At 40.4% G+C, this 24865-nt stretch overlaps 1 protein-coding gene across 1 annotated transcript; it reads right to left on the bottom strand.

The window, feature by feature from the left end:
• Positions 1-67: 67 nt before the first annotated feature.
• On the bottom strand, positions 68-24865 carry LOC143025437 (uncharacterized). Its single transcript, XM_076185102.1, has 5 exons — positions 23719-24865; positions 12376-12547; positions 10153-10297; positions 9001-9167; positions 68-4056 (listed from the first exon to the last, which is right to left on the bottom strand). Exons 1-5 carry the CDS (start codon positions 24811-24813, stop codon positions 3842-3844), a joined length of 1794 nt encoding a protein of 597 aa, XP_076041217.1. The 5' UTR covers positions 24814-24865; the 3' UTR covers positions 68-3841.

The following is a 24865-nucleotide window of genomic DNA, read 5'->3' as shown; positions in this document are numbered from 1 at the left end:
ATTGTACAATCCAGTTGTCAACACTAAACCAGGTACACTATGTTCAATGTGTAAAAGAAAAAAAATAGTAATAAATATTTTTTATTTTCATTAGATAATATATATTTCTTATATACATTATGTATACTACATTATTCATAGAAATTGGGAAATTAACTTATTTTTAAAAATAATTGGTAGTACTTGAACTCCTTCACTTAATGTATAATATTGTATAAATGTTTTCTTTTAATCTGCACCTGTTATATTCCCCTTGCCTGTGCTTTGTATTTCTTTTCAGTTTTGTCCCTCTACATCAGTGCTATCCACTTTGATCAATTCTAATGAACAGTTCAGTATGATCTTGCTACTTTTTTGACATAGTTCAAGGTTGCCAGTTACTCCTTCACACTACTGTAAATCATGTCTAACATATTTCTTCAGTGTATTTCATAGTAACATGGTCATATACAAGAACACAAAGTACATCAATATCATAATCCCTCACAGTGGAGTAACCACCAACAAGCAAGCACTCCATACCAGAGCCATGATATCTTGTCAACATCAACTAATTTTTATCCACATTATAATTCTTTTGATTGGGAAGGGAGATGTGGGCCTTTGTAGGTATTGGCCTGGTAGTGAGAAGAGTAGAGGATTTTTTTTTTTTTTTTTTTTTTTTAAATGAGTGCACAGAGAGTATAGGGAGGAATGTCAATGTAGTGGTTTTGGGAGATCTCAATGCTAGGGTAGGAGATGAACCAAAAGATGGCGTGGTTAGGAAGTGTGGAGTGCCAGGAAAAAATTGTATTGGAGAGCTGATGGTGAAGATGTCTAGAAAGCGAGAAGCAAGTTGATAGCTAACAAGTGTTTAGAAAGGGAGAGGGTTGTGTGTGGTAACCAGGAGAAGGGTAGGAAGAATTTTGGATGTTCATGTTCTTGGAGAATATTGGATGATTTGGAAGAAAAGTTGAGTGGAAAAAAAAAGAAAAGGTAGGGAGGTGCTTAGAGTAAACTGCTTAAATGAGAAGGAAAAGAGTACAAGAAGCTGAGAGAAGAGTGAAGGATAGAGTAAAACTAGGAGTGGGGATATTTTAAGGAGGGAGTTGCATGGTGTGTAGAACAAGGAGGAGATGCAAGGAAAGGTAGTGAGTAGTGGGATGATGAAGCAAAAAAGGTTGTAGAATAAAAATGAGCATTCACAGATGGGTTGCAAAATAGGATGAATCATATGGGAAGTACAAAGAAAAGAGAAGTAAAGCATAAAATAAAGGAGAGCAAGTGTGAAATGGGGTAAAAGTATAATTTTTTTTTTTAAATAATAGAGGTTTTGGAAGGAAATAAAAGGGGATGCAAATCAAGTAGAAAAGGTAAAAGGTGCAGATGGAGAGATGATAAGAGGAAGGTGGGCAAATTATTTTAGGGATTTGCTAAATGTGAAGGAGGATAGGGAGGGAAAGGCAATTGCAGTGGCACTAAGAAAATGACCGTGATGAATGAGAAATAAAAGAGGAGGTGAAAGTTATTAAAATGATGGAAGCAGGTAAGGCACTTTGGTTAGATGGATGTCGTCTGGAGTGACAAAAAAAGGGAGGTACAGTGATGGTGAAATAGCTGGTGAGGTTGATTAATGTTTGTCTAAAAGAGGGTAGAGTGCCAGAAGACTGGAGGAATGCCTGTATAGTTCTGCTTTACAAGGGAAAAGGGGACAAGCATGAGTGTAGTAGTTTCAGAGGGATTAGTTTGCCAAGTGTAGTTGGAAAGGCTTATGGGAGGGTTTTGATTGAGGATTAGGAGAGGAACAGTGTGGGTTTACGACAGGTAAGGCAAGTGTGTGAGAAAGGCTTTAGGAAAAGGTATGTTTTTCTTTTGTTTTTTTTACCTTAATGGATTTTGAAAAGGCTTATAACAGGGTAGACTGGGAGGTATTGTAGATATGTTGGATAGGAAGGAAACTATTAAGAGCAATCAAGAGTTTTTACGAGAGTAATAGAGCCTGTATTAGAATTAGAAATGAAGAGCGAGTGGTTTGAGGTAAAGGTGGAACTTCGCCAGGGATGTCATGTCACCATGGCTGTTCAATTTATACATGGATGGGGTGGTGTGAGAGGTAAATGGAAGGGTAATGGGCCAAGGATTGGAGATGGTTGTAGAAAATGAAGAAAAATGGGAAATAAGCCAGTTGTTTGCCGACGACATTGTGCTTGTAGCAGGATCAGAGGAGGGATTATGGAAGTTAGTGATGGAGTTTGGGAAGGTATGTGAAAGAAGTTTAGGATAAATGTGGGTAAAAGTAAGGTGATGGGATGTACAAGGGTGAGAGGATGGCAGCAAACTGGAAGTATTAAAGGAGACAGACTGGAGGAAGTGGACAGCTTTAGATACTTGGATGCAAATGTGGTGGAAAAGGGATGAGTGGAGGTAGTGGTAGAATGTAGATTGAGAGAAGCAAGTAAATGCCTTGGGGATTTAAAGTGTAATGAGAAATAGACATTTGGGAATGGATGCTAAGAGGAGATTGTATGAAGAAGTGATTGTGCCGATAGCACTGTATGGGGCAGAAATATGGAACATAAGAGAGGAGGAGATTAAATGTGTTTGAGGGGTTACTAGGCTGGATAGAGTGAGAAATGAGGTGGTGAGGAGGAGAGCAGAGGTGAAAAGGGGGTTGGGATTGGGAGATAAGGTTCATGGAAGAGTATTAGGATGGTTTGAAGATATGGGAAGAATGACTAAAGAAAGATTAGTAAAAGGAGTGTGGAAGGCAGAGGTGGAGGGAGTGAACATGAGGAGGAACCAAGGATGCAATGAATGGATGGTGGTAAAAGGGGTATTGGGAAACACGAGTTGTGGGTGGGAGTGGATGCGTGCCTTTGACTTCCTTATAAGGGGAAAGAATCCATTATTGTATTGATTGTAAAAGGAGAGCTGGCAGTGGTTACATTTTGATCAGTGCTTCCATTTCTTCAATCCCCATGGCCTGGTTCTTTCTTACAGGACTTGTGGGCCTGCCTAGAAGCTGTTGCTAATTACCTGAAGGCCACAGGTCTTCTGCAAGAGACCAGGGGTATTGGATTGATTGATCTTAGGAGACCCATGGTCCCTAGGAAGCCAACCTGGGTTCCCATTGGATTATTGTTATTGAAGGTACATCCCATACCCCATGCTGGAAGTCTAGATTAGTTGCCCCAGTTTCATGTAGATAATTTTCATACCCATCTTAATGATATACTTTGTGAGGTCAAACTCAAGCCAGGGTAAGTGGTAGTCACCATTAGGTGTAGAATGGCCTACGTGATTATGCAAAGCACAAAACCTAATACATCACAGAATTTATGTTTGCTGGGACAATGCATGTTCAGTCACTAGAAAATTTCTAAAAGTTTTTACAATATATCTTTTTTTCCCAAGCACATGCATGAATTTATTTTTAATCTATATAGAGCAAATTTTCCTATGGGTATTATCCACATCCCTGAAGCCTTTTATTCAAACTGCACTTGTTTAAATTTAGTTTTCATCTTTTTAGTATGCAAACTGACAATCTGACCACCTTAAACATGTCCTACATTTAACTTTAGTATTGTTCCACAATTTTTTAATCCTGCTGGTTGCTTTGCTATGGGGGTTCAGCCCAGTGCTACAGGTAGTCATCTCTAGATTATTAGAAGTTCAGGCTTATACCAGAAATATTAGGCTTGTTTAGGAAGGCATCATATGTGTTGGGATTACTTATTGCTTTACACTGAACGTTGGCATATGAACATAGATTACAGGCACACAAGAGGAATGAAATGTGCAAATGGTAATGAAATGGATGATGAGTTATTTTTCGGTGACTGAGGAAAAAGAAAGCTGCTCAGTCTGTCACTCCTGTTGTTCCAAATCGACCATGACTGCTGCTTCCTGAGATGGAGGTCTTGTAACAACTTAGGTAGGCAATGATGTACAGGGCAATGTAGAGGGGAGGAACCATGCTGAGGAGGAATGCAGCCAGGCGGGAGTTCTGCCACTCAACCTCATCAATTTTCCCTATCTTCAAACTTGCTAAGATTCGAGACATGTTGAGGTAACCTGTAAACAGAATGGTTCAAAATTTATATTTGTCACTGATGACTTTTGATAATCCCTGTGACCGGTGACAGGAACCTGCATGTGGTGGTTCTGTAAGATATAATCAGAGCTCCAGGAACAGTCAACACCCACTCCACCAAGGTGTGCATCCTTGAGGGGCTGACACTTTACACTGGACCAATGTTCATTCTCTTAGGTTTGCATTTCTTCCAAAAAAATTTACATAAGGAGAGCTGAACCAGCAACTGCTCCCTCACTACTAATAAACTGGTAGCAAAAACAGTTTCACACTAATGTAACACAGCCAACAGATCAATGTTTGATTACAAGTCATTTGAACTTTCAATAAGATTTTGATGTGCAATTGAACCAGATTGGACCATCAGAATGTAGGCCAGTGTATCCTATCATAATGTGGCATATGGCTATCCTGATATGGTCTGTATTCTGATTGTCCAATTTCAGTTATCTGCTAGTCCAGTCACATACCACAGTTTCTGCTAATGTCCTGGCCCAGGTAAAACTGTCCATCTTGCTGCTGGTGTTGGATTGGGTGATCACCTATGCAGCCTCTACTGCCTTTGTTCCCCTTTGTTTTGGGTCTTTGTACAAAATGTTGGCACCAGTTCATCATGGGTGACCCTTATAGTTTACTTGTCCCACAGTAGCATAGATGAGACTGGATGTGTCCAACAATGGAACGGGTCCAAAATCTTTCTTGTTGAAGGACCCAAGGAAAAGGGGCCAGAAAGGCTGCTACATCATCACCCAACTTGGAACCACCAACAAGGTGGGTTGCTTTACCTGATCCAAGATAGTGGTGGAAATTGTGACATGTTACTATACATAGTTCACAGAAAAAGATTGAACCATCAAAGGACAGGCTGCATTGGGCTGACCACAGACAACAGTTGTTTGAAAGAGGGGACCACTCCACACCGAAACAAGGTACCCTGGCCTGTCCTTTGATGTATCCAATCACATGTCACAATGTCTGCTACCCTCCAGGGCTGGACAAAACTACCTATTGCTGCTGGATTAGTGATGTATGCAGCCTTAACTGTCTGTCCGGTGTTTATGAGAAAAATTATTGTGGGAGGTATGCAGAAAAGACAATACCCACAAAGAAACAGTACACACACTATTGAGCTTCTGAACTGTCACCATCTCACTTGAGCTCTGTAGACTGTCGAAGATGAAAATTCTTAATACATACATACACATACCAAGGGCTTTTTCCCCCTTACAAGGGAGGTAGCCAAAAATCAAAGGTACAAAAATCATTCCCATCCATTCCATCCCCAATACACTCCACTCCCCTACACTCTCTACCCTCCCTCTTATCTTGGCACCTCCTGGATGACGGGTCATTCCTGTATTTTGTCCACTGCCTTGGGTCAGAAGCAGTGTCGCAAGACACAGCACATCCACAGCAAGGCTGCTTCATTAAATCGGTGATCCCCCCTCTCCGTCCCCTCATGCAGAAAAGGAGAAGACGGGGAGAAATCCCTTTGGGCTGCGTCAAATTTTTCTCACACATACTACCTCATCCCCCATCCCCCCACCCATTCCACCTCATGCATCACAACATCATCCATATACAACCATTTTCCATTCACCCCTATCTTCTGTCCTCTCCCATTCTTCCTCAACAGACATTCCCCTCTTCCCCAAAGCCCCTTTCACCCCATCCATCCATCTCATCCTAGGACGCCCCCTTCATGTTCACTCCCTCCACATCTGCCTTCCATACCTTGTTTACTAGTCTTTCTTCACTCATTCTTTCCATGTGTCCAAACCATCCCAATACTCTTTCATCCACCCTATCTCCCAACTCCCTTACCACCCCTGTTCTCTTCCTCACCTCCTTATTTCTCACTATATCCAGCCTAGGCTGGTAACCCCCATCATACTTCTCAGACACCTCATCTTAAACACATTCAAACTCCTCTCTCCCTCTCCTATGTTCCATGTTTCTGTCCCATACAGTGGTGTTGGAACAATCACTCCTTCATACAATCTCCTCTTAGCCTCCATTCCCAAATGTCTATTTCTCATTACACTTTTTAATCCACCAAGGCATTTACTTGCTTCTCTCAATCTACATTCTACCTCCAACTCCACTCCTCCCTTTCCTGCCACATTTGCACCCAAGTATCTAAAACTATCCACTTCCTCCAGTCGCTCTCCCTTAATGCTCACTTCCAGTCTACTGCCACTTTCACCCCTTGTACATCTCATCACCTTTTACCCACATTTATCTCCAGCTTTCTTCTTTCACACACTCTTCCAAACTCTGTCACTAACTTCCTCAATCCCTCCTCTGATCCTGCTACAAGCACAGTGTCATCTGCAAACAACAGCTGGGTCACCTTCCACTTTTTCCATTTTCTTTAACCATCTCCAATCCCTGACCCACCACCCTTGCATTTACCTCTTGCACTACCCCATCCATGTATAAGTTGGAGGAGTTGAATACACAGAGGAAATAGAAATGGCAGAAATTATGAACAAGCATTTTAAATCCGTGTTTATGAGGGAGAACATACAATTTAGAGATGTCGCATGGGAGGAGAAAGTCCCCCCTATGAAAGAGATAGAAGTAACAAGGAAAGAAATAATGAATCGCTTGAGTAATTTCAGTGTTAGAAAATTGCATGGACCAGATGAAATGGCAAACTGGATTTTGAGAGAATGCAGGAATGAATTAACAGACAAAATACATAGTCTAATAAGCAGTTCATTGAAAGAAGGAAAAGTTCCAGAAGATTGGAAAAGAGCAAATATAGTACCAATATATTAAGGGGAAAACAAGGAAGACCCTACTTATATATCTATAGACCGGTCTCTCTCACAAGTACAGTTGCTAAAATTTGTGAAAGAATGATCAAAATTAGATGGGTAAGGCATTTGGAAAAAATGTACCAAATCCAAGGTAATTTGGATTTAGACAAGGAAGATCATGTGTCACAAACTTGATGTGTTTCTAATTAAGACTAATAGATGTAATACAAGAAAGAGATGGACGGGCTGATTGTGCATTTCTAGACCTGAAAAAAGCTTTTGATAAGGTGCCACACAAGAAATTGTTGAAGAAATTAGAAACTGCAGGAGGACTACAGGGCAAACTGCTGAAGTGGATGGAAGACTTCTTACATGAAAGAAAAATGAGTGTGGTGATAAGAGACATTCTGATTGGGATGAAGTGATTAGTGGAGTTCCACAAGGAACAGTTTTGGTCCCAATAATGCTTGTTATATATATTAATGATATGGATAAAGGAATTGAAAGTTATATGAGCTTCTTTGCGGACAATGCAAAACTGTTGAAAAAAGTGAACACTATAGAAGATTGTGAGTCGCTGCAGTATGGGAATGGAGTAGGAAGTGGGAGATGGAATTCAATATTAAGAAGTGTAGTATAATGGAATTTGGAAAAAGCAAAAAAAAGAATATAGTAGGATCATATAAATTGGGAGAGGAAGAAATTACAAAAGTGGAAAATGAGAAGGACCTGGGGGTCATTATTATGAATAATATGTCCCCTGAGAAACATATAAACAAATTTTTTGGAGAATCTTATAATTTAATAAGAACAAAGTGGCATTTACATACTGAATGAGGAAATGGTGAAGAAAATACTAATTACTTTAATAAGACCAAGATTGGAGTATGCAGCAATGAAGTGGTCACCAAGTACAAAAAAATGTATAACAAAACTTGAAAGAATACAAAGAGCAATTATGAAATTGGCATCAATGCTCTCAGAACTATCATATGAGAAGAGACTGGCAAAACTTGAGCTATAGACATTAGAGCAAAGAAGAGAGAGAGGAGACTTGACAACTATTTATAGAATCATGAAAGGCATAGAAGTTATCAATAGAGAGGAGCTAATAAAATGGGATAGTAGAGATACAAGAGTACATGGAAAAAAAAAAAAGACAATTATAAAAGAGACCCAAAAAAGAACAGCTTTCCCCACACGAATTTAAAACGTCTAGATAAAACGAGTCATGAAGACGGGACACCATGAGCATAGCTCCCCTTCCTGTAAAATACAACTAGGTAAATACACACATTTCATACATATTAAAATATAATTAATACCCCTCCCAGCATGAGAGGACAGAGAGGGGGGATCGCTGATTTAATAAAGTTGCCTTGCTGTGGATGTCCTATATCGTGTGACACTGCTTCTGACCCAGGGCAGTGGGCAGGATGCAGGGGTGAATTATCATCTGGGAGGAACTGAGATGAGAGAGAGAGAGGGGTGGATGGGAGTGGAGTATAAGGGGATGGAATGGGTGGGAGTGGCTTTTATGCTTTTGTTTTTTGGCTACATCCCTTGATAGGGGGAAAAAGCCTTTGGTAAATGTATGTATATCTCCACACCTCATGGATGAGGTGCCATCCCCACCCCAACTCTTGAGTCACAGGTAACTAACCAAGCCACAACACTTCCACAGCAGGGCCAGACAGCTGGAGCTGAATTACCCCCACTGCTTCATGTGCCCCCTTCCCCCTCATCCACTCGAAATAACTTATGGAGCAAACAAGAACATCTGTTTTGCCCTTGTAATACTTTCATCCATTCCCAAGCTCCCTTTATTCACTTCTATCTTTTGTACTCTCATATGCGACAAACATTCTTCAGCTGAATGAAATCATTTGGCATCAGCTAGCAGCTAATATAATAACTAGTTATAAATCATTCTGAAAGAGAAACATCACAAGGTGCTCATTTTGTCAGTGCCAAATATTTTAGGCATATTGGTATTTGACAATTGTATTTTAGTTAACAGCTTGTGATTTTATTTGGTTCAAGGGGATATTGATCATAGCAAAGGTGTCAAGTATATCTGCCTGTGCCAACATGACTAGTGTGGAGGAAGGAGTTGGAATAATTACTATAAATTTTGACTTTGAAAAAGTAGTCACCCACCTGAACCATCATGAAGGACTATGTGTCCCCGGGCAACCCCTTGGGAGTTGTGAGCACGGCAGTGGTACGTGGCAAAGTTGGCTGATGTCACATTGTTCAGCGTCAGGACTGAACGACGAAAACGGTCTGACATTTTCCACTCGTCAATGTCAAAGGGTTGTTCGTCTCTGGAAAAGGATAATGAAACATGAGTTAAGGAAGTTACAGAGCCTGAATGGAGCAATGAACTGTGTCATTCACTCAGGTGTACAAGGCTCAGGTTAACCCATTCAACTCCGATGACAAGATGTCTTGTCATTTGGTCAAATAAAACAAAAAATCATAAAACACCAAAATGTTTGATCAAACACCAGAAAAATATGACGTCAGTCCTCGCTTCGCTGCGAGCGAAGCGAGGACTGACGTCATATTTTTCTGGTGTTTGATCAAACATTTTGGTGTTTTATGATTTTTTGTTTTATTTGACCAAATGACAAGACATCTTGTCATCGGAGTTGAATGGGTTAATCTCAGTACTATACAATTGTCCCACCCATTTCTTCAATGATTCTACTACAGTAGTCTTCAGTTATAAGATGCAGTAAGAAAATGTTGCATATATATATATGAGCATGTCATTAGTATGGTTTTCAGTACCATTCACAACTAAATATCACACACTTCTCCAAAGATAGATGCATTGGTTATCACTCATGAAATACCACCTGCACCACATTATTTGCATATTATCCAAAACCTACACCCTCCAACAAAGTATGCACTCTCACAGGATACAATTTTTTTTATATAAATGTTAATTGTTCCTAAAAAGTGAAAAGACGAAGAAGTCAACTCATCACAGCATGTCATATTCTAACAAGGGACAGTAGCTTATAGCAAAGCACATTAGATTCTAAGCATGACAGATTGAAAAAGGACATGGCCAATATACCTAGGCACAAATTTTCTCCAAAATACAGCCTAAACGGGGTTGATCAAGGTCTACTTAAGAACAAGTCAGTTCACTTTGCAGAAAAAAAAGTCATGGTCCTGAAAAAAAGAAGTTCATTCTGTCACTCCTTATGGCATATCAATAGTTTTCTTTGTGAAGCGAGAAATTACTTGTTATTGCCCCTGGAGGGTAATCAATACTTAGGACATTGATGTACTCACGTAGTGGACTCTTGGATGTGAAGGCGGGAGGAATTGGCATACCAAGCAACCGAGGGCATGGGCCAGCCTTCCACCAGGCAACCCATTTCAACACCACCATCACCTGAGACAGTATCACGTGCCCACACACGAACACGGGGAGCATCTGCAAAACAAATAACTACAGTAAGAAACACACAAATTAACAAATGATAAATGGATAACTGAATATATGAAATAGTGAAATGGTATATATTTGCCCATGGCCTTCTTCCCTTGTAAAGTAAGTGCCTAAATCAAACCATGCTCTGGCTCTTTACTGTGTGAGTGGGTGTATTTACCTAGTTGTATTATATGGGAAAGGGATCTATGCTCGTGGTGACCCATTTTTGTATCTCACAAGATCAAGTTTGTTCTTAGATTCTTGTATTGTGTTTGCACACTATTTTTTCATCCAATTTGTTCCATATATCTATCACTCTGTGTGGGAAGCTGTTCTTTTTCAGGTCTCTTCTGTAGTTATCCTTTTTGAGTTTCATTGCATGTCCTCTTGTTTTTCCTGTCCCACTTTAATAAGTCCTTTCTATAAAGGCGTTCTTTTCCTTTCATAATTCTGTATATGGTTAGTAGGTCCCCTCATTCTCTTCTTTGTTCCAGGGTTGACAATTCCAGTTCAGCCAGTCTTTGTTCATATGTCAGATTTGAAAATGTTGGGGCCATCTTTGTTGTTGCTCTTTGTATTCTTTCTAATTTTCTTGTATTCTTTTTTGTACTGGGTGACCATATCAGCGCTGCGTATTCCAGTTTTGGCCTTATCAGTGTTTGTAATATTTTCTTAATCATTTCCTTATCCAGGTATTTAAAGGCCACCTTTATTGATCTCAACAAATTGTATGTTTCTCTGACTTTTATTTATATGTTTATCTGGCGACATGTCTTTGGTGATGATTACTCCTAGGACCCTTTCAGAATTTACTTTCTTTACTTCTTTTCCATCATTTTTATACTGTACTGATATTCTCTTATTGCTTTTTTCCAAATTCAATTATACTGCACTTCTTGATGTTGAATTCTACCTCCCATCTTGTGCTCCACTCTGAGACTTTTCAGATCACTCTGTAATGAGTCACAGTCTATTTCGGAGTTTATTCTCTTTAATAACTCTGCATCATCTGCAAAGCAGTTTATGTAACTTTCAATACCTTCGTCCATGTCATTTACATATATAGCAAACATTATTGAAGCTAGTACTGACCCCTGTGGGATGCAACTACTCATTTCTTCCCATTTTGAATATTTGTCTCTGAGCACTACTCTCATTTTTCTTCTATGTAGGAAGTACTCCATCCAATTCAATAGTTTTCCATGTATGCCTTCTATTGTTTCCAGATTATATAGCAATTTTCCATGTGGTACTTTATCAAATGCCTTTGTAGGTCCAAGAAGGCACAGTCTGCCCAGCCATCCCTTTCTTGCAATATATCTATCAATCTTGAATAGAAACAAATCAAATTAGTGGTACATGATCTTCCCTGTCTGAATCCAAATTGCCTTGGGTTCAGTATATTATTCTCCTCCAGATATTTTGTCCATCTATCTTTAATGATTGTCTCACTAATTTTAACTATTGTACTCCTTAGGGACACCGGTCTAAAATTTGTTGGGTCTTCCTTATTTTCCCCTTTATGTATTGGCACTATATTGGCATTTTTCCAGTCTCCTACTAGTTTTACTTCTTTGAGTGAGTATTCACTTATTTTGTATATTTTTGTGTGGGTATGTGTGTGAGTGTAGAATCAATACAGAGGAGACTGACCAAAATGATACATGGGCTCAGAAATTTTCCTTATGAAGACAGGCTTAGGCACCTTAATTTGCACTCTATGGAAAGACAGAGTGTGGGGGGGTCTAATAGAGATATTCAAAGAGTGTTAAGGGCTTTAACAAGGGTGATGCAGACATGGGCAGGACTCTTAGTAATGGATTTAAATTAGATAAATTTAAATTTAAGGAAATGGGCAAGAACTGGCTTACCAACAGAATGGTTAACAAATGGAATAAACTAAGTAACCATGTAGTGAGTCCTGAAACTTGGTTGTTTTAAGAGAAGGTTAGGTAACTGAATGAAGATGATAGGTGGTAATGGGCATGTAACTGCCTAGTGTAGGCCTTATGGTCTCTTGCAATTTCCTTCATTCTTATGTTATGATATGTTTATGATACAAATGCAAAATATACACTTACATTGTACGCGGAGAAGGATCCCCCTTGTGCGAGCAGCCCCATGGGGTCGCCGTGCGGTGCACATATAGGTGCCTTGGTCCTCTGGGCGGGCATAGGACAAGTGGACTTCGTCTCCACCCACACGTACCTCACCATCAGGAAAGGTGAGGTTTGCACCCCGTTTCCACTCAATCTGAAAGGTTTAGAAAGAGGTCAAAGGTCAGGATCATTCTTGCACCAAAATTTGCTTTGAGTTGAAATGGCAGATCTATGCCAACAGGAGACCTTTTGGCACATAACAAGGTTGACTGCAGGAAATAAAGCTGTATTCAAATACCCAAACAGTCAATTAAACAAGACAAACAGAATAACCAGTTTAAAGGAATTAAAGATGATCATGGAGGATTTCAATTATAATTTGTGGTCACAGAATTGCCTGGAAAAAGTAACCAGCTGTTTCCATAGATTTGAAGAAGCATAAATGAATACATAAATTGACAAATAAATAAAGGTAAATTTGCGTTGAATGTCCCATCTGAGCTGAGGAACCATCAGAAGAAAAAGTCTTACAGATTTCACTTGGATTCCAAACTTTGTTGAAGACCTTGTGGTTATATCTGCTAACAATTTTATTAGTGATTTTATAGTATTTCATAGATGGAATCAGCTATTCAATTGATGGTAGTGTTACTAATAGGTGTAATTGATCAATCACAAAGTCAGTCATGCATGTCCAGTTCTCTTTAAGTAAAATTGTCATTAACTAGAATAAAATATCTTAAGTGCAATAATGACACCAGCAGATTATTGTGGGAGTGTGTGTATTTGCCCCACCTCCCCATCTTATTGAACTGCCATCACAATGTTTGCAGATAGATAAAACATTGGATTCTCATCAAATTGTGGAGCTTGAATGCAACATTATGGACTTCTAAAGCAGACCCATGATTAAAACTATGAAGATGTATCTTTTGTTCCTAAGTACTTGATGTATTTCTGTATACATTAATTCTCCTGTTATAAAAGTTATTTTCATAAACAAGACTACACTGTTACAATAACAACCAAAAATATGTAGGCATTGGATGGACATGTCAGGCAGGAAAAATATGAACAGACAGGAGGCTGGCCTACTAGGAATGTTATGAGGAGACAAAGAGGCCAGGCAGCTGAGACAGGAAGGAACAGCACCCAAAACAAAATTGTCTTGGGGCACATGAAACAGAATCTGCTGGTGGTAAAAAGAACTTGGTGGCAGCCAGAGCAGAATCGTCCAGTGGTACCCAAAACTGGATTGCCTGGCAACATCTGGAACAGTCATCCAACAGCACACATAACAAAATCACCTGGTAACATCTGGAACAAAATAGCATGGCAACATCTGAAACCAAATTGCATGGTGGAAGTCCAAACAGTTGTGTTCTACAGGGCTTAATGTTGGCATCAGTTATATTCTTTATCTACAAATGATATAATGTATAGAATGGTTATAATAATCTATTTGCTCACAGTAAAGAATATACCAAGAGTTTTTTTCTCCCCTACAAGGGAGGTACCCAAAATCAAAGGCATAAATCCACCCCCATCCATTTCATCCCCACATACTCCACTCCTATTCACCACCCTTCCCTCCCTCTTTTCTTGGCTTCTGGATGATAGGTAACCCCTGCATCTCACCCACTGCCCTGAGTCAGAAGCAATATAGCAAGCCACAGCACATCCACAGGTAGCCCGCTTCATTTAATCGGTGACCCCCCTCTCCATCCTCTCATACAGAAAAAGAGAAGCCCCATCCCCCACCCACTTCCATGCATCATAGCATCATCCATATACGACCATTCTCCACTCACTCCTATCTTCTGTCTTCTCCCTTCCTTCCTCAACAGACATCCCCCTCTTTCCCAATGCCCCTTTTACCCCATCCATCCATCTCATCCTTGGTCACCTCCTCATGTTCACTCCATCCACCTCTGCCTTCCACACTTCTTTTACTAATCTTTCTTTACTCATTCTCTCCATGTGTCCAAACCATCCCAATACTCTCATCAACCTTATCTCCCAACATCTTTTCCACCATCACTCTCTTCCTCACCTCATTTCTCACTCTATCCAGCCTAGTAACCCTTACCATACTTCTCAGACATTTCATCTTGAACACATTTAAATTCTTTCTTATGTTCCATGTTTCTGCCCCATACAATGCTGTCGGCACAATCACCTGTTCATACAATCTTCCCTTAGCATTCATTCCCAAATGTCTATTTCTCATTACACTTTTTAATCCCCCAAGACATTTACTTGCTTCCCTCAATCTACATTCCACCTCCACTCCTTTTCCCACCACATTCACCCCCAAGTATCTAAAGCTATCCACTTCCTCCAGTCTTTCTCCCTTAACACTACTTCCAACTTGCCGCCATCCTTTCCCATTGTACATCTCATCACCTTACTTTTACCCACATTTATCTTAAACTTCCTTCTTTCCCACACTTTCCCAAACTCCATCACTATCTTCTATAATCCCTCCTCTGATCCTGTTACAAGCCGAGTGTCGTCAGCAAACAACAATTGGCTTATCTCCCATTTTTCTCCATTTTCTTTAACTGTCTCCAACCCCTGGCCCAATACCTTGCATTTATCTCTTGCACCACCCCATCCATGTATAAAATGAACAGTCATGGTGACATGACACATCCCTGGCAAAGTCCCACCTTTACCTCAAACCACTCTCTCTCTCCATTTTTAATTCTAACACAGGCTCTACTACTCTCATAAAAACTCTTCTCTTGACAGCTTTCCACCTATCTTGTATATCTGCAATACTTCCCACAGTGCCTTCCTGTCTACCCTCTCATAACCCTTTTCCAAATCCATTAAGGTCATCCAGGAGCAGCCAAGAAAAGAGGGGTTGTGAATGGGAGTGAAGTATGTGGGGATGAAATGGGTAGGAATGGATGTATGCCTTTGAACTTGGCTACCTCACTTGTAAGGGGGAAAAAGCCATTGGTATATGTATGTATAAAGGCCCAAAAAACATCCTTACTTTTTCCTAAAGCTCTCTCATATATCAGTCTTACCACAAAAAGCTAATCCACACAACCCCTACCTTTCCTAAACCCAAACTGTTCTTCACCAGTTACTCCCTCTGTTCCTCTCATAATCCTCTCAATCAAAACCCTCACATAAGCCTTCCCAACTACACTCAACAAACTGATCCCTCTGAAAATACTACACTCACCCTTGTTCCCTTTTCCTTTGTAAAGCAGAACTATACAGGCAGTCCTCCAGTCTTCCAGCACTCTAACCTCTTTTAGACAAACATTAAACAACCTCTCCAGCCAGTCTACCATCACTGTATCTCCCTTTTTTAGACACTCCGCATGACACCCATCTAACCCAGGTGCCTCACCTGCTCTCATCATTTTAATAACTGCTTTCACCTCACCTTTTATTATTTCTCCTCCATTTTCCTCATTTATCACTGTCATTTTCTTAGCGCTTCTCACTGCAACTACCTTTCCCTCCCAATCCCCCTTCACATTTAGCAGCTCCCTAAAATACTCTGCCCATCTTCTTCTTACCACCGTCTTTTCCATTATCATCTTTCCATCTGCACCTTTTACCTTTTCTTCTCTACTTGATTTGTCTTCTCTTCCTCTCTTAATTTCCTTCCAAAACATCTTTTTATTACTTTCAAAATTTTCTGTCACTCTTACCCCATTTCACATCTGCTTTGCTTTTTGCCTCTTTTGTCTAATGCTTTACTTCTCTTTTCTTTGTACCTCTCACATGATTCTCTTGTCATGTTTTGCAACCAACCTGTGAATGCTTATTTCTTCTCTTGTACAACCTTGGCTTCATCATCCCACCACTCACTACCCTTCCTTCCATTTCCCTCTGTCTTTATCCACTTTAGTACGAGTCAAATTCTTCTGTGCAGCATCAGCTGCCATATGTATGATGCATCACACTACTCGCAATATAAAATATAAAGTCACTGCTGTATTACTCATTCTCTTTTACTCTAAGTAATGATAAATACTGAAAAGATGACCAAACCATTTTATAGAATCTGGTGGTAACTCATGTACAACTACAAAAATATATATATATAAGGAAGACACTGATGCCAGCATCCTCATGTATCCACTCAAGCCACATAACACCTACATAGGTGTCATTGTGCTGAAGTGGTTATGTAAAGAATACATATTAAAAATGGGTAAAAGTAAGGAAAGGACTTCACAAAATTATGATATTGAAAATAAAACCATTACAAAAATAGAGAAGGATAAAGACCTAGAAATGTTAATAATTTGCCACCAGGGAAATAAAAAATGTATGAAGAAGACTACAGGAATAATTTGTAAATTGTTGACAAGCAGAAGAGTGGCAATCCACAACCTATATAAGGATACAATGAAATTTCTCAAAAACCTGATAACGGGACACCACAAGCATAGCTCCCCTTCCCATAAGATACAACTTGGTAAACAACTAGGTAAATACACACATAAAAAAAGAGCAGCAACCAAGATAATTACAAGCCTAAGTGATCAATCAATCTGTTTCCCCAGGTGTGTCTTGCAGGAGACCCACTGCTCCCAGGTAACCAGCTATGCTCACTGGATAGGACACTAAATCACTCAGGAAAGAAATTATATTGTTGTCTAAGGATTGTGTGGGGTATTGTAGGATGAAGTGCTCAGTGTGTTTTGTGTGGTGCTTGCATCTAGGGCAGTTTGAATCTCTGTCCATGCCTATTCTGTGTCGGTATTGTTTTAATGACAGATGGTGTCCTGAATGCAAGCATGCCAGTGCAATTCTTACTTCCCATGGGAGGAAATTTTCTGTGGATTGATGTCTAGAATGTTGGTGGAGTGTTGAGTTTAGTGGTCTATCTTGAAGAGCCTGTTTAGTAAGCTCAGTGTGAATGTCTTTTTATCCAGAGGTGTTGTGTGTTGCTAGTGATAAGTTATATATGTAGTAAGGTGCTGCTGGTTTTTATGTTTAGCTGGAAGTGCATGTGTGATATAATGAGATGAATGAATGATGTTAAGGACTTAAGCATAAAAACGGTGGACCTTTCCTTTTCACTTGATATTCTGTAGGGAAGCTTTTAGTTTCTGTGTGTAGGCGTCCTTTTAGAGTGGTTTTGGTACATTCCATTTGTATAGTCTGTAAAGTGTTTGGTTTGCCAACTGTTGAGAAATGCAGCCAAAGATATTTCTTATAAACGGCTTGAAACTTCTTGCTAGAGGCCTAAGACTACTCAAAGCCTGACCTTGATCATGAAAAATGCAGAATAATTTTCCAAGACACTTAGAAAAAATGGAAATACAGTACGCTTAACCCTCGATTTAACGGACAAATGCGTGCAGACCCTTGTCCGTTATTTGCGAAAGTCCCCTTATCTGAAAATCGGGTCCATCCGTTACCAATACTGGATACCGGATATAAGTTCGTTACGTAGAAAATTATCCGTTAGGCTTCGGCGTGCACATACGTATTAGACACGTAATAAAAAGCTACAGTACATATGTATAATGATGTACATTACACATAAAGAAGAAATTGAACCACGCCGTTAGGTTTCGGCGTGCACATACGTTACTACCGGACACCTATCGGACAAATTTTCATTTTACGGACTTTGTCCGGTACTATTTGACCGTTACTACCGGACACCTATCAGACAAACTTTCATTTTACAGATTTTGTCCGGCATTTGACTTACTACCGGACACCTATCGGACAAATTTTTATTCTACGGACTTCGTCCGGAATTTCGCTGTTACTACCGGACACTTTTTTTGTCCGCTAAATCGAAAGTCCGCAAATTCGAGGTCCTCTAAATCAAGGGTTGAGAGTAGTTTTCATTTCTGGAGAGGCCCTCTATAAGCATCTTCTTTAATACTTTTTATTTTGTCTTTTTGCCACTTTCAAATATGCTGATAAAAATAAACTGCACATAATTAATTTGTATTAATATAATGATATTTTCATGATTACTATACCCCAACACCTACTATCACGTCCATTGACCTTCATTATTATTATTTTTATCATTTTCAACAATTTCCTGACAGCCCCGGCCATGTGGGGAAGCGACCCAAAACTCGGCCTAAGAAACTCAGTAGCATGCCACAACTGACAGGGCTTGTCCTTTAAGGGTTTCTCATTTCCCACATCATAGGAGTGGAATGGTGAGTTGTTTTCAACAATAAATCATTCTCCTTGTGGGAGGAGGGGCATTAAGAGGAAAAAGAAAATCAAATTGGGATCAATTTCCTCCCTGCTCTGGTAGTCCTTGACAGACTCCACAATGGTAATAGTTTCAGATGTCAGTGAGAAATGAAATAATGGGTTACGCTAACAATGGTGGTGACTATAATAATAGGAGTGGTGATAATGATGATTTTTCCTTAACTAAAAGTGATAGAATTAACACATTGTAAAACAATTTCACACACACTGGCATGGACCCCAACCTGTTGCTCATGAACACCACCTCTTAGTAGGTCCAAATTTGGTAAAGATCTTTTATTCAAGCTGTTAACAAATTATCATTGGCAAGTTCTATAAATTTAATATGTGAACTCTTCAGCTCCATAATTATAATAATTATCATTACAATGATTAAAAAAAAAAAAAAAAAGAGAGAATGAACACCAAGGTCCTCTTTAGCAAAGTTTGGATTGACCCCCTACGCTAATGACTAAGGTTTATTATGACTTCTTGCATTTAACCAAACAAGTATAAGCCTCTGTGGTGAGGCAGTTTTCAACATAGAATGGTGGACACTTGGAACAAACTGGACCTAAAAATAGTGTGCACAAAAAACCATTCATGAGTTTAAGAGAAAACTAGACACTGCGAGATACAAAGGCGGGACACTACGAGCGCAGCTCCCCCTTCCCGTAAAATACAACTAGGTAAATACAGAGGCTGTGTCATCCCCCAGGGGATACTCTAGTGGTCCTGCATTGAACACTACATCAGAGAACTTCATTCAGTTTAGACAAGCATTCTCCTCTATCCTGGGTTATTCACTTACAAATTAGCCAAATCAATTCCTCTTAAAACATTTGCACACTGAAGAATTTTGTCCTGGCTGGCACTAGACAAATTTACTTGTCACAGAAAACCCTTACACCCAAGATATAGATCTATTTATCTATATACCATTTTTTTCCTATTACAAGGGATGCAACCATGTCAAAAGGGAAGTACCCATTTCATTCCCGCCTATTCCACTCCCATCCTCCACCTTTTCCTCCCTCTCATCTTAGCTCCTCAGGGATGATAGGTCATCCCTGTATCCCGCCCACTGCCTTGAATAAGGAGTAATGCAGCAAAACACAGCACATCTACAGCAAGGCCTCTTCACTTAATCGGCGAGCCTCCCTCACACAGAAATCCCTTCGGACTATCAAAATATCATTCATACATAACTACTCCCTACCCTCCCCATACCCCACCCCCTCCCATCCTTGCATCACAGTATCATCTGTACACAGCCATTCTCTACTCACCCTTATCACCTGCCTTCTCTCTTGCTCAACAGACATTCCCCTTTTGCTCAACACCCCCTTCACCACACCCATCCCCCTCGTCTTCGTTCGTCCCCTCAAGTTCACTCCCCACACCCCACTTCTGCCTTCCACACCTCTTTTACTAATCTTTATTCACTCATTCTTTCCATGTGTCCAAACCATCCCAATGCTCTTTCATCAGCCCTATATGTCATCTACTTTTCCACCCCCGCTCTCCTCCTTACCTCTTCGTTTCTCACTCTATCCAAACTTATAATCCCTACCATACTTCTTAGGCACTTCATATCACAAACACATTTAAACTTTTCCTCCCTGGTTCTCTTAGCCTCTTCAATATGAGTCAAATTCTCCCTGGCAGGATTAGCTGGCTGATGTACGATGATGCATCACAATACTCAAATTATAAAATATAAAGTTACAGCTGTATTACTCGTTCTCTTTCACTCTGAATGTTAATAACCACAGAAAATATGTTCAGGCCAGTTCACAGGATATGGGGTTCACTCAGTTACAACTACAAAATAAATGTAATCAAAACGCCGACACTGGCATCCTCATATACCCACTCGCTGCTCATGACGCCTACGTAGGTATCATTGTATCAAAGAGGGTAAATTCCAGGTCTCTGGTCCATACAGTGCCGTAGGCACAATCACCCTTTCATATAGTCTCCTCTTTGCATCCATTCTCAAATATCCATTTTTCACATGACCCATTTTAATCCTCAAAGGTATTTACCTCCGTCTCCACTACTCATTCTATCCTTCCTATTCTCTCCCATCCTCTTTTTTTCCACATACTATCTTTGCACACCTTGTCATTCCCTCCTTGAAACACGCCATTCCTCCTCCACTTCTACCTCTACTCTATCCTTCACCACCTCCCATATCTCTCTCAGCTTCTGGTATCCATGCCCCTTTCCCTTCTCATCTAATTAACTCTAAGCACCTCTCTACCTTCTGCCCTTCTCCTCTTTCTCCACCTATCCTCCACTGTCAACATATTTCCCACCAAATAATTATCTGATTTCCCCCACTCTCTTCTAAATACGTGGACATCCAGAATTCTTCCTATTCTTTTCCATACATAGTCCATTAATGCCTTATCAACCACCCATCCATCCACCACCCTCTCCCATGTGTAGTTGTTTGTCTTTTTTCGTAAACACTGTGTCAGCTATCATCAACTTATTCTAAATACATCACCACTGACTCTCCATTATGATATTTACCTGGCACTCCATACTTCCCAACCACTCCGTCTATTATTTCATCCCCTACCCTAGCATTAAGATTTCCCAAAACCACTACACTGACATTCATCCCAAAACTCTCTAAGCACTCATATAAATCCATCAAAAAACCCTCTTTTCTTTACACTCTTCTCACTACCAGGCCCATATGCGTATACAAAAACCCACATCTCATATCCCAGTTTCACCTTCCTCCGCATTAACCTTGAAGAAACCTAATCCACCACACGCTTATATTTATCTCCTCACTAGTAGAGCCAACCTTTCCCTCCCTCGTCCTCTCTTTACTCCCGACACTATCCTCATTACACTCCCAAACTCAAAATCACCCATCCCTTTCAACTTAGTTCACTTATGCCAACACATACATCTTCTCACAAACATACTGCCTATCTCTTCCCTTTTACTTTCATCTGTACCACACCCACGCACATTAAGAGACCCAAATTTTAGGATTCTTGTTGGAAAACTCCCAGACCCTCTGATGCCTAGGGATGTACCCTTTAGAACAGAGATCAGGATGACTAGTCCCATCACTCCGTCCCGTTTAAGCCGCCTTTACGACCTGGTTGGGAAGACTCGGTAGTAATATTCTTTTTTTCCCTATCACAGGTGGGAGAGGCAGCATAATGGAGGGACAGTCGCAGTAGAATAGAGTAGTAGCATTTTTCTCTGAGTAGAGATTTCCTCTAGCATAGACAAAATGACGTGTGGCTCTGGTCCGTAGGGCCACCCTATATTGTCCCTACAGTATCGGCTGTATGCTACTGCGCAAATTATACTGCACAATAACATGCAGGGGATATAATATAGATAACCTGTGTTATAGTTAACCTGTATTACAGTTAACCCAGGTTATAGTCAACGTGTTTTACAGTTCACCTGTGTTATAGTTAATCTGTATTACAGTTAACCCGAGTTATAGTTAACCTGTATTATATAACTAACACAGGTTATAGTCAATCTGTGTTATAGTTAAACCTAGTTGTAGTCAACCTGTGTTATAGTTAATATGTAATACAATTAACTCGAATTATAGTTAACCGTTAACCCAGGTGTTAGTTAACCTGTGTTAGTTGTTAGTTCCTTTGATCTTTAACCCATTCAACTCCGATGACAAGATGTCTTGTCATTTGGTCAAATAAAACAAAAAATCATAAAACACCAAAATGTTTGATCAAACACCAGAAAAATATGACGTCAGTCCTCGCTTCGCTGCGAGCGAAGCGAGGATTGACGTCATATTTTTCTGGTGTTTGATCAAACATTTTGGTGTTTTATGATTTTTTGTTTTATTTGACCAAATGACAAGACATCTTGTCATCGGAGTTGAATGGGTTAAGACTTTGTCTAGGTCTTTTTGGCTGTAACGTTGTCATGCACATTTCTTGATTTGCTTTGATCATAAGCATACTATGGTACCTTATAAAGTTAATTCAAAAGATGAATCCTATCAAATTTCTTGGATCTACAGTATGTTATAATAAGGTTTCAATGTCGTAAAATGTGATTTTCATATAAGGCTCCAATAAATTAAAAGTTGTGCCCGTTGCACCAATCTGACCAAAGTTTATGATTGTTTCTTCGGATTAATAAAGTATATCCTCTTTCATGTTTCCTGACATTCTAACGTGCCATGCAGCATATACTTAAGCTTTTCGGCAATTGCTTTCTCTCAGCAGGATTTATTATGATTATCCCTTTATAAAGTTGACACATATTATATAGATAACCTTGTCATATAGATAACCTTGTTATACTTAAATCATGTTATAGTTAACACACGTTATGCTCCCTCTCCTCACTCATCATCATCATTACAAAACAGTAGACTAAAAGGAAGAGCAAGGTTCTTGTATGGCTTGCTCGACGACTGAGAGGGTGTGGGAGAGCGGAAGGAGGGGATAACCGGCGTGTGGGGTGACTAGGAGGAGGAAAGATCAAGAGGGTCAGCGAGGTGAACGGAGAGAGGGAGGAAGGGAAGGAAAGACAGGATAAAGAGAGGAAGGGGAGAAAGGAGACTAAGGGATGGAAAAGAGAGGAGGTCACTGGAATAAAAAGAGAGTGGGTAGGTTCTCTTTTCCTCTTTCTTTTTTTCTACATTCCAGGAACGCATTTTACACTGTTATGGCTGCTGTCAGATGATTTTATTCAGTTGATGGGGTGGGGGTGGGGGTTGGAGGACTAAATGGAGTCTGATAAAGACACTATTTCGACCCAAGGCGGCCTTGAAGAAGGAGGGGAAATATGTAGTAAAAATAAACAAATGGATAAGTAAATGAATGAATAAAAAAATCACCCATGCCAGTTCAATACGAGTCCTGAAGACTCGCTGTCTTACCCGATCTAGACCACTTTCTCGATTACAATTACACACACACGCGCGCGCGCGCACGCACACACACACACACACACACACACACACACAGACACACGCACACATATATATATATATATATATATATATATATATATATATATATATATATGTACATGAACACACATACATACATACACCACACACGATTTACTGAAGCCCTATAGAATCCAACGTACCACTGGTCTGAAAGCTCCCTTGACTCGACACACAAGCCTAACGCTGTTTCCTTCCGTCGTTGTCACCTCCTCCAGGACGAACTCCTCTCTCCTGCGGTTCTTCCTCGGCCAGGAGGCGTTGGGCAATCCGGCATTCGGCAGGGTCACTAGCTCCTCAGCCTTGTCGCCGTCAGATGATGATGTGGTGTCGTTGTCCAAAAGTGTAGTTTCTGTGGTTGTGGTTGTGGTTCGTGGTGACAGTTCTTCTGCATACGGTGGCCCCTGCTCCTCCTCCTCCTCCTCCTCTTCTTCCTCCTCCCCCTCCTCCTCCTCTTTTGGTTCTTGCTCAAGGGTGTGGGTCGCCAGAGGGGCCACCGTCGGTAGTATTGTGGTCTCGACTTCGTCACCAGCACTTCCAGGTTCCTCACCACCTACAGGTTCCTCTCCATCAACGGAGTCTCTCGAGGTTCTCGGAGACTCCTCCTCCTCCTCCTCCTCCTCATCTTCTTGTTCCTCCCCTCCTTCAAGTAATTTTCTCAAGTCTGAGGGTTTCCTTGCCAATGCTTCTACAGGAAGGGTCACTGCCGTGACATCGGGTAGGAGGCTCAGGGTGGTTGATGGGTCAAAGAAACTACTCGGTGTCGTTTCTGTAATATTGACATTCTCTTCATTGTCTACACCCTTCTCTTCCTGATGTTGTATTCCTTCCATCTCGTCCCCTTGTGTTAAAGTTCCTTGATCATGGTTAAGCACCATTTTTATATTATTTATATCGTTTCCCAAGTTAAGATATCGTTCTTCTTGTTCCATCCGCAGTCGTATCGAATCGAAGGACATGATGTAATAGTTGCGTCTCCAGCGAGCCTCAGGCTGTTGGTCACCACGACCGAAAATGTGTTCGATCACAAAGATGTGACCATTGAATTGATCATCCGTTTCATCATCTACCTCAGGATGGTCGGAACCGCTACGGTAAGCCACAGGGGAGGGTAGATCTATTTCTGTATCGTTATGTTCTTTTAGAGCTAGGACAACGGGTGGTTTGAGAACGACGACGACGAAGCAAATGACGGCGACAGCGCGGAGAATGACACGGGATGTAATCGACGAAGCCATGTTTACACACTTAGGTCAGGGTAGGTACTGACCCTCGAAGCTGTAACTTTGT

This window comes from Oratosquilla oratoria, chromosome 5 (genome assembly GCF_046742065.1).
Source record: "Oratosquilla oratoria isolate Oo_2021 chromosome 5, ASM4674206v1, whole genome shotgun sequence".
In the NCBI taxonomy this organism is placed as follows: Eukaryota; Metazoa; Arthropoda; class Malacostraca; order Stomatopoda; family Squillidae; genus Oratosquilla; species Oratosquilla oratoria.
Note: the sequence above shows the minus strand (reverse complement) of the source record. Positions and strands in the feature narration are given on the sequence as shown.

Coding starts and splice junctions, on each gene's coding strand:
- LOC143025437 (XM_076185102.1), bottom strand. CDS start 24,813: ATGGCTTCGTCGATTACATCCCGTGTCATTCTCCGCGCTGTCGCCGTC. Junction 12,548..23,718: donor AGGGAGCTTTCAGACCAGTG/GTACGTTGGATT, acceptor TAAACCTTTCAG/ATTGAGTGGAAACGGGGTGC. Junction 9,168..10,152: donor CACATCCAAGAGTCCACTAC/GTGAGTACATCA, acceptor ATCCTTTTCCAG/AGACGAACAACCCTTTGACA.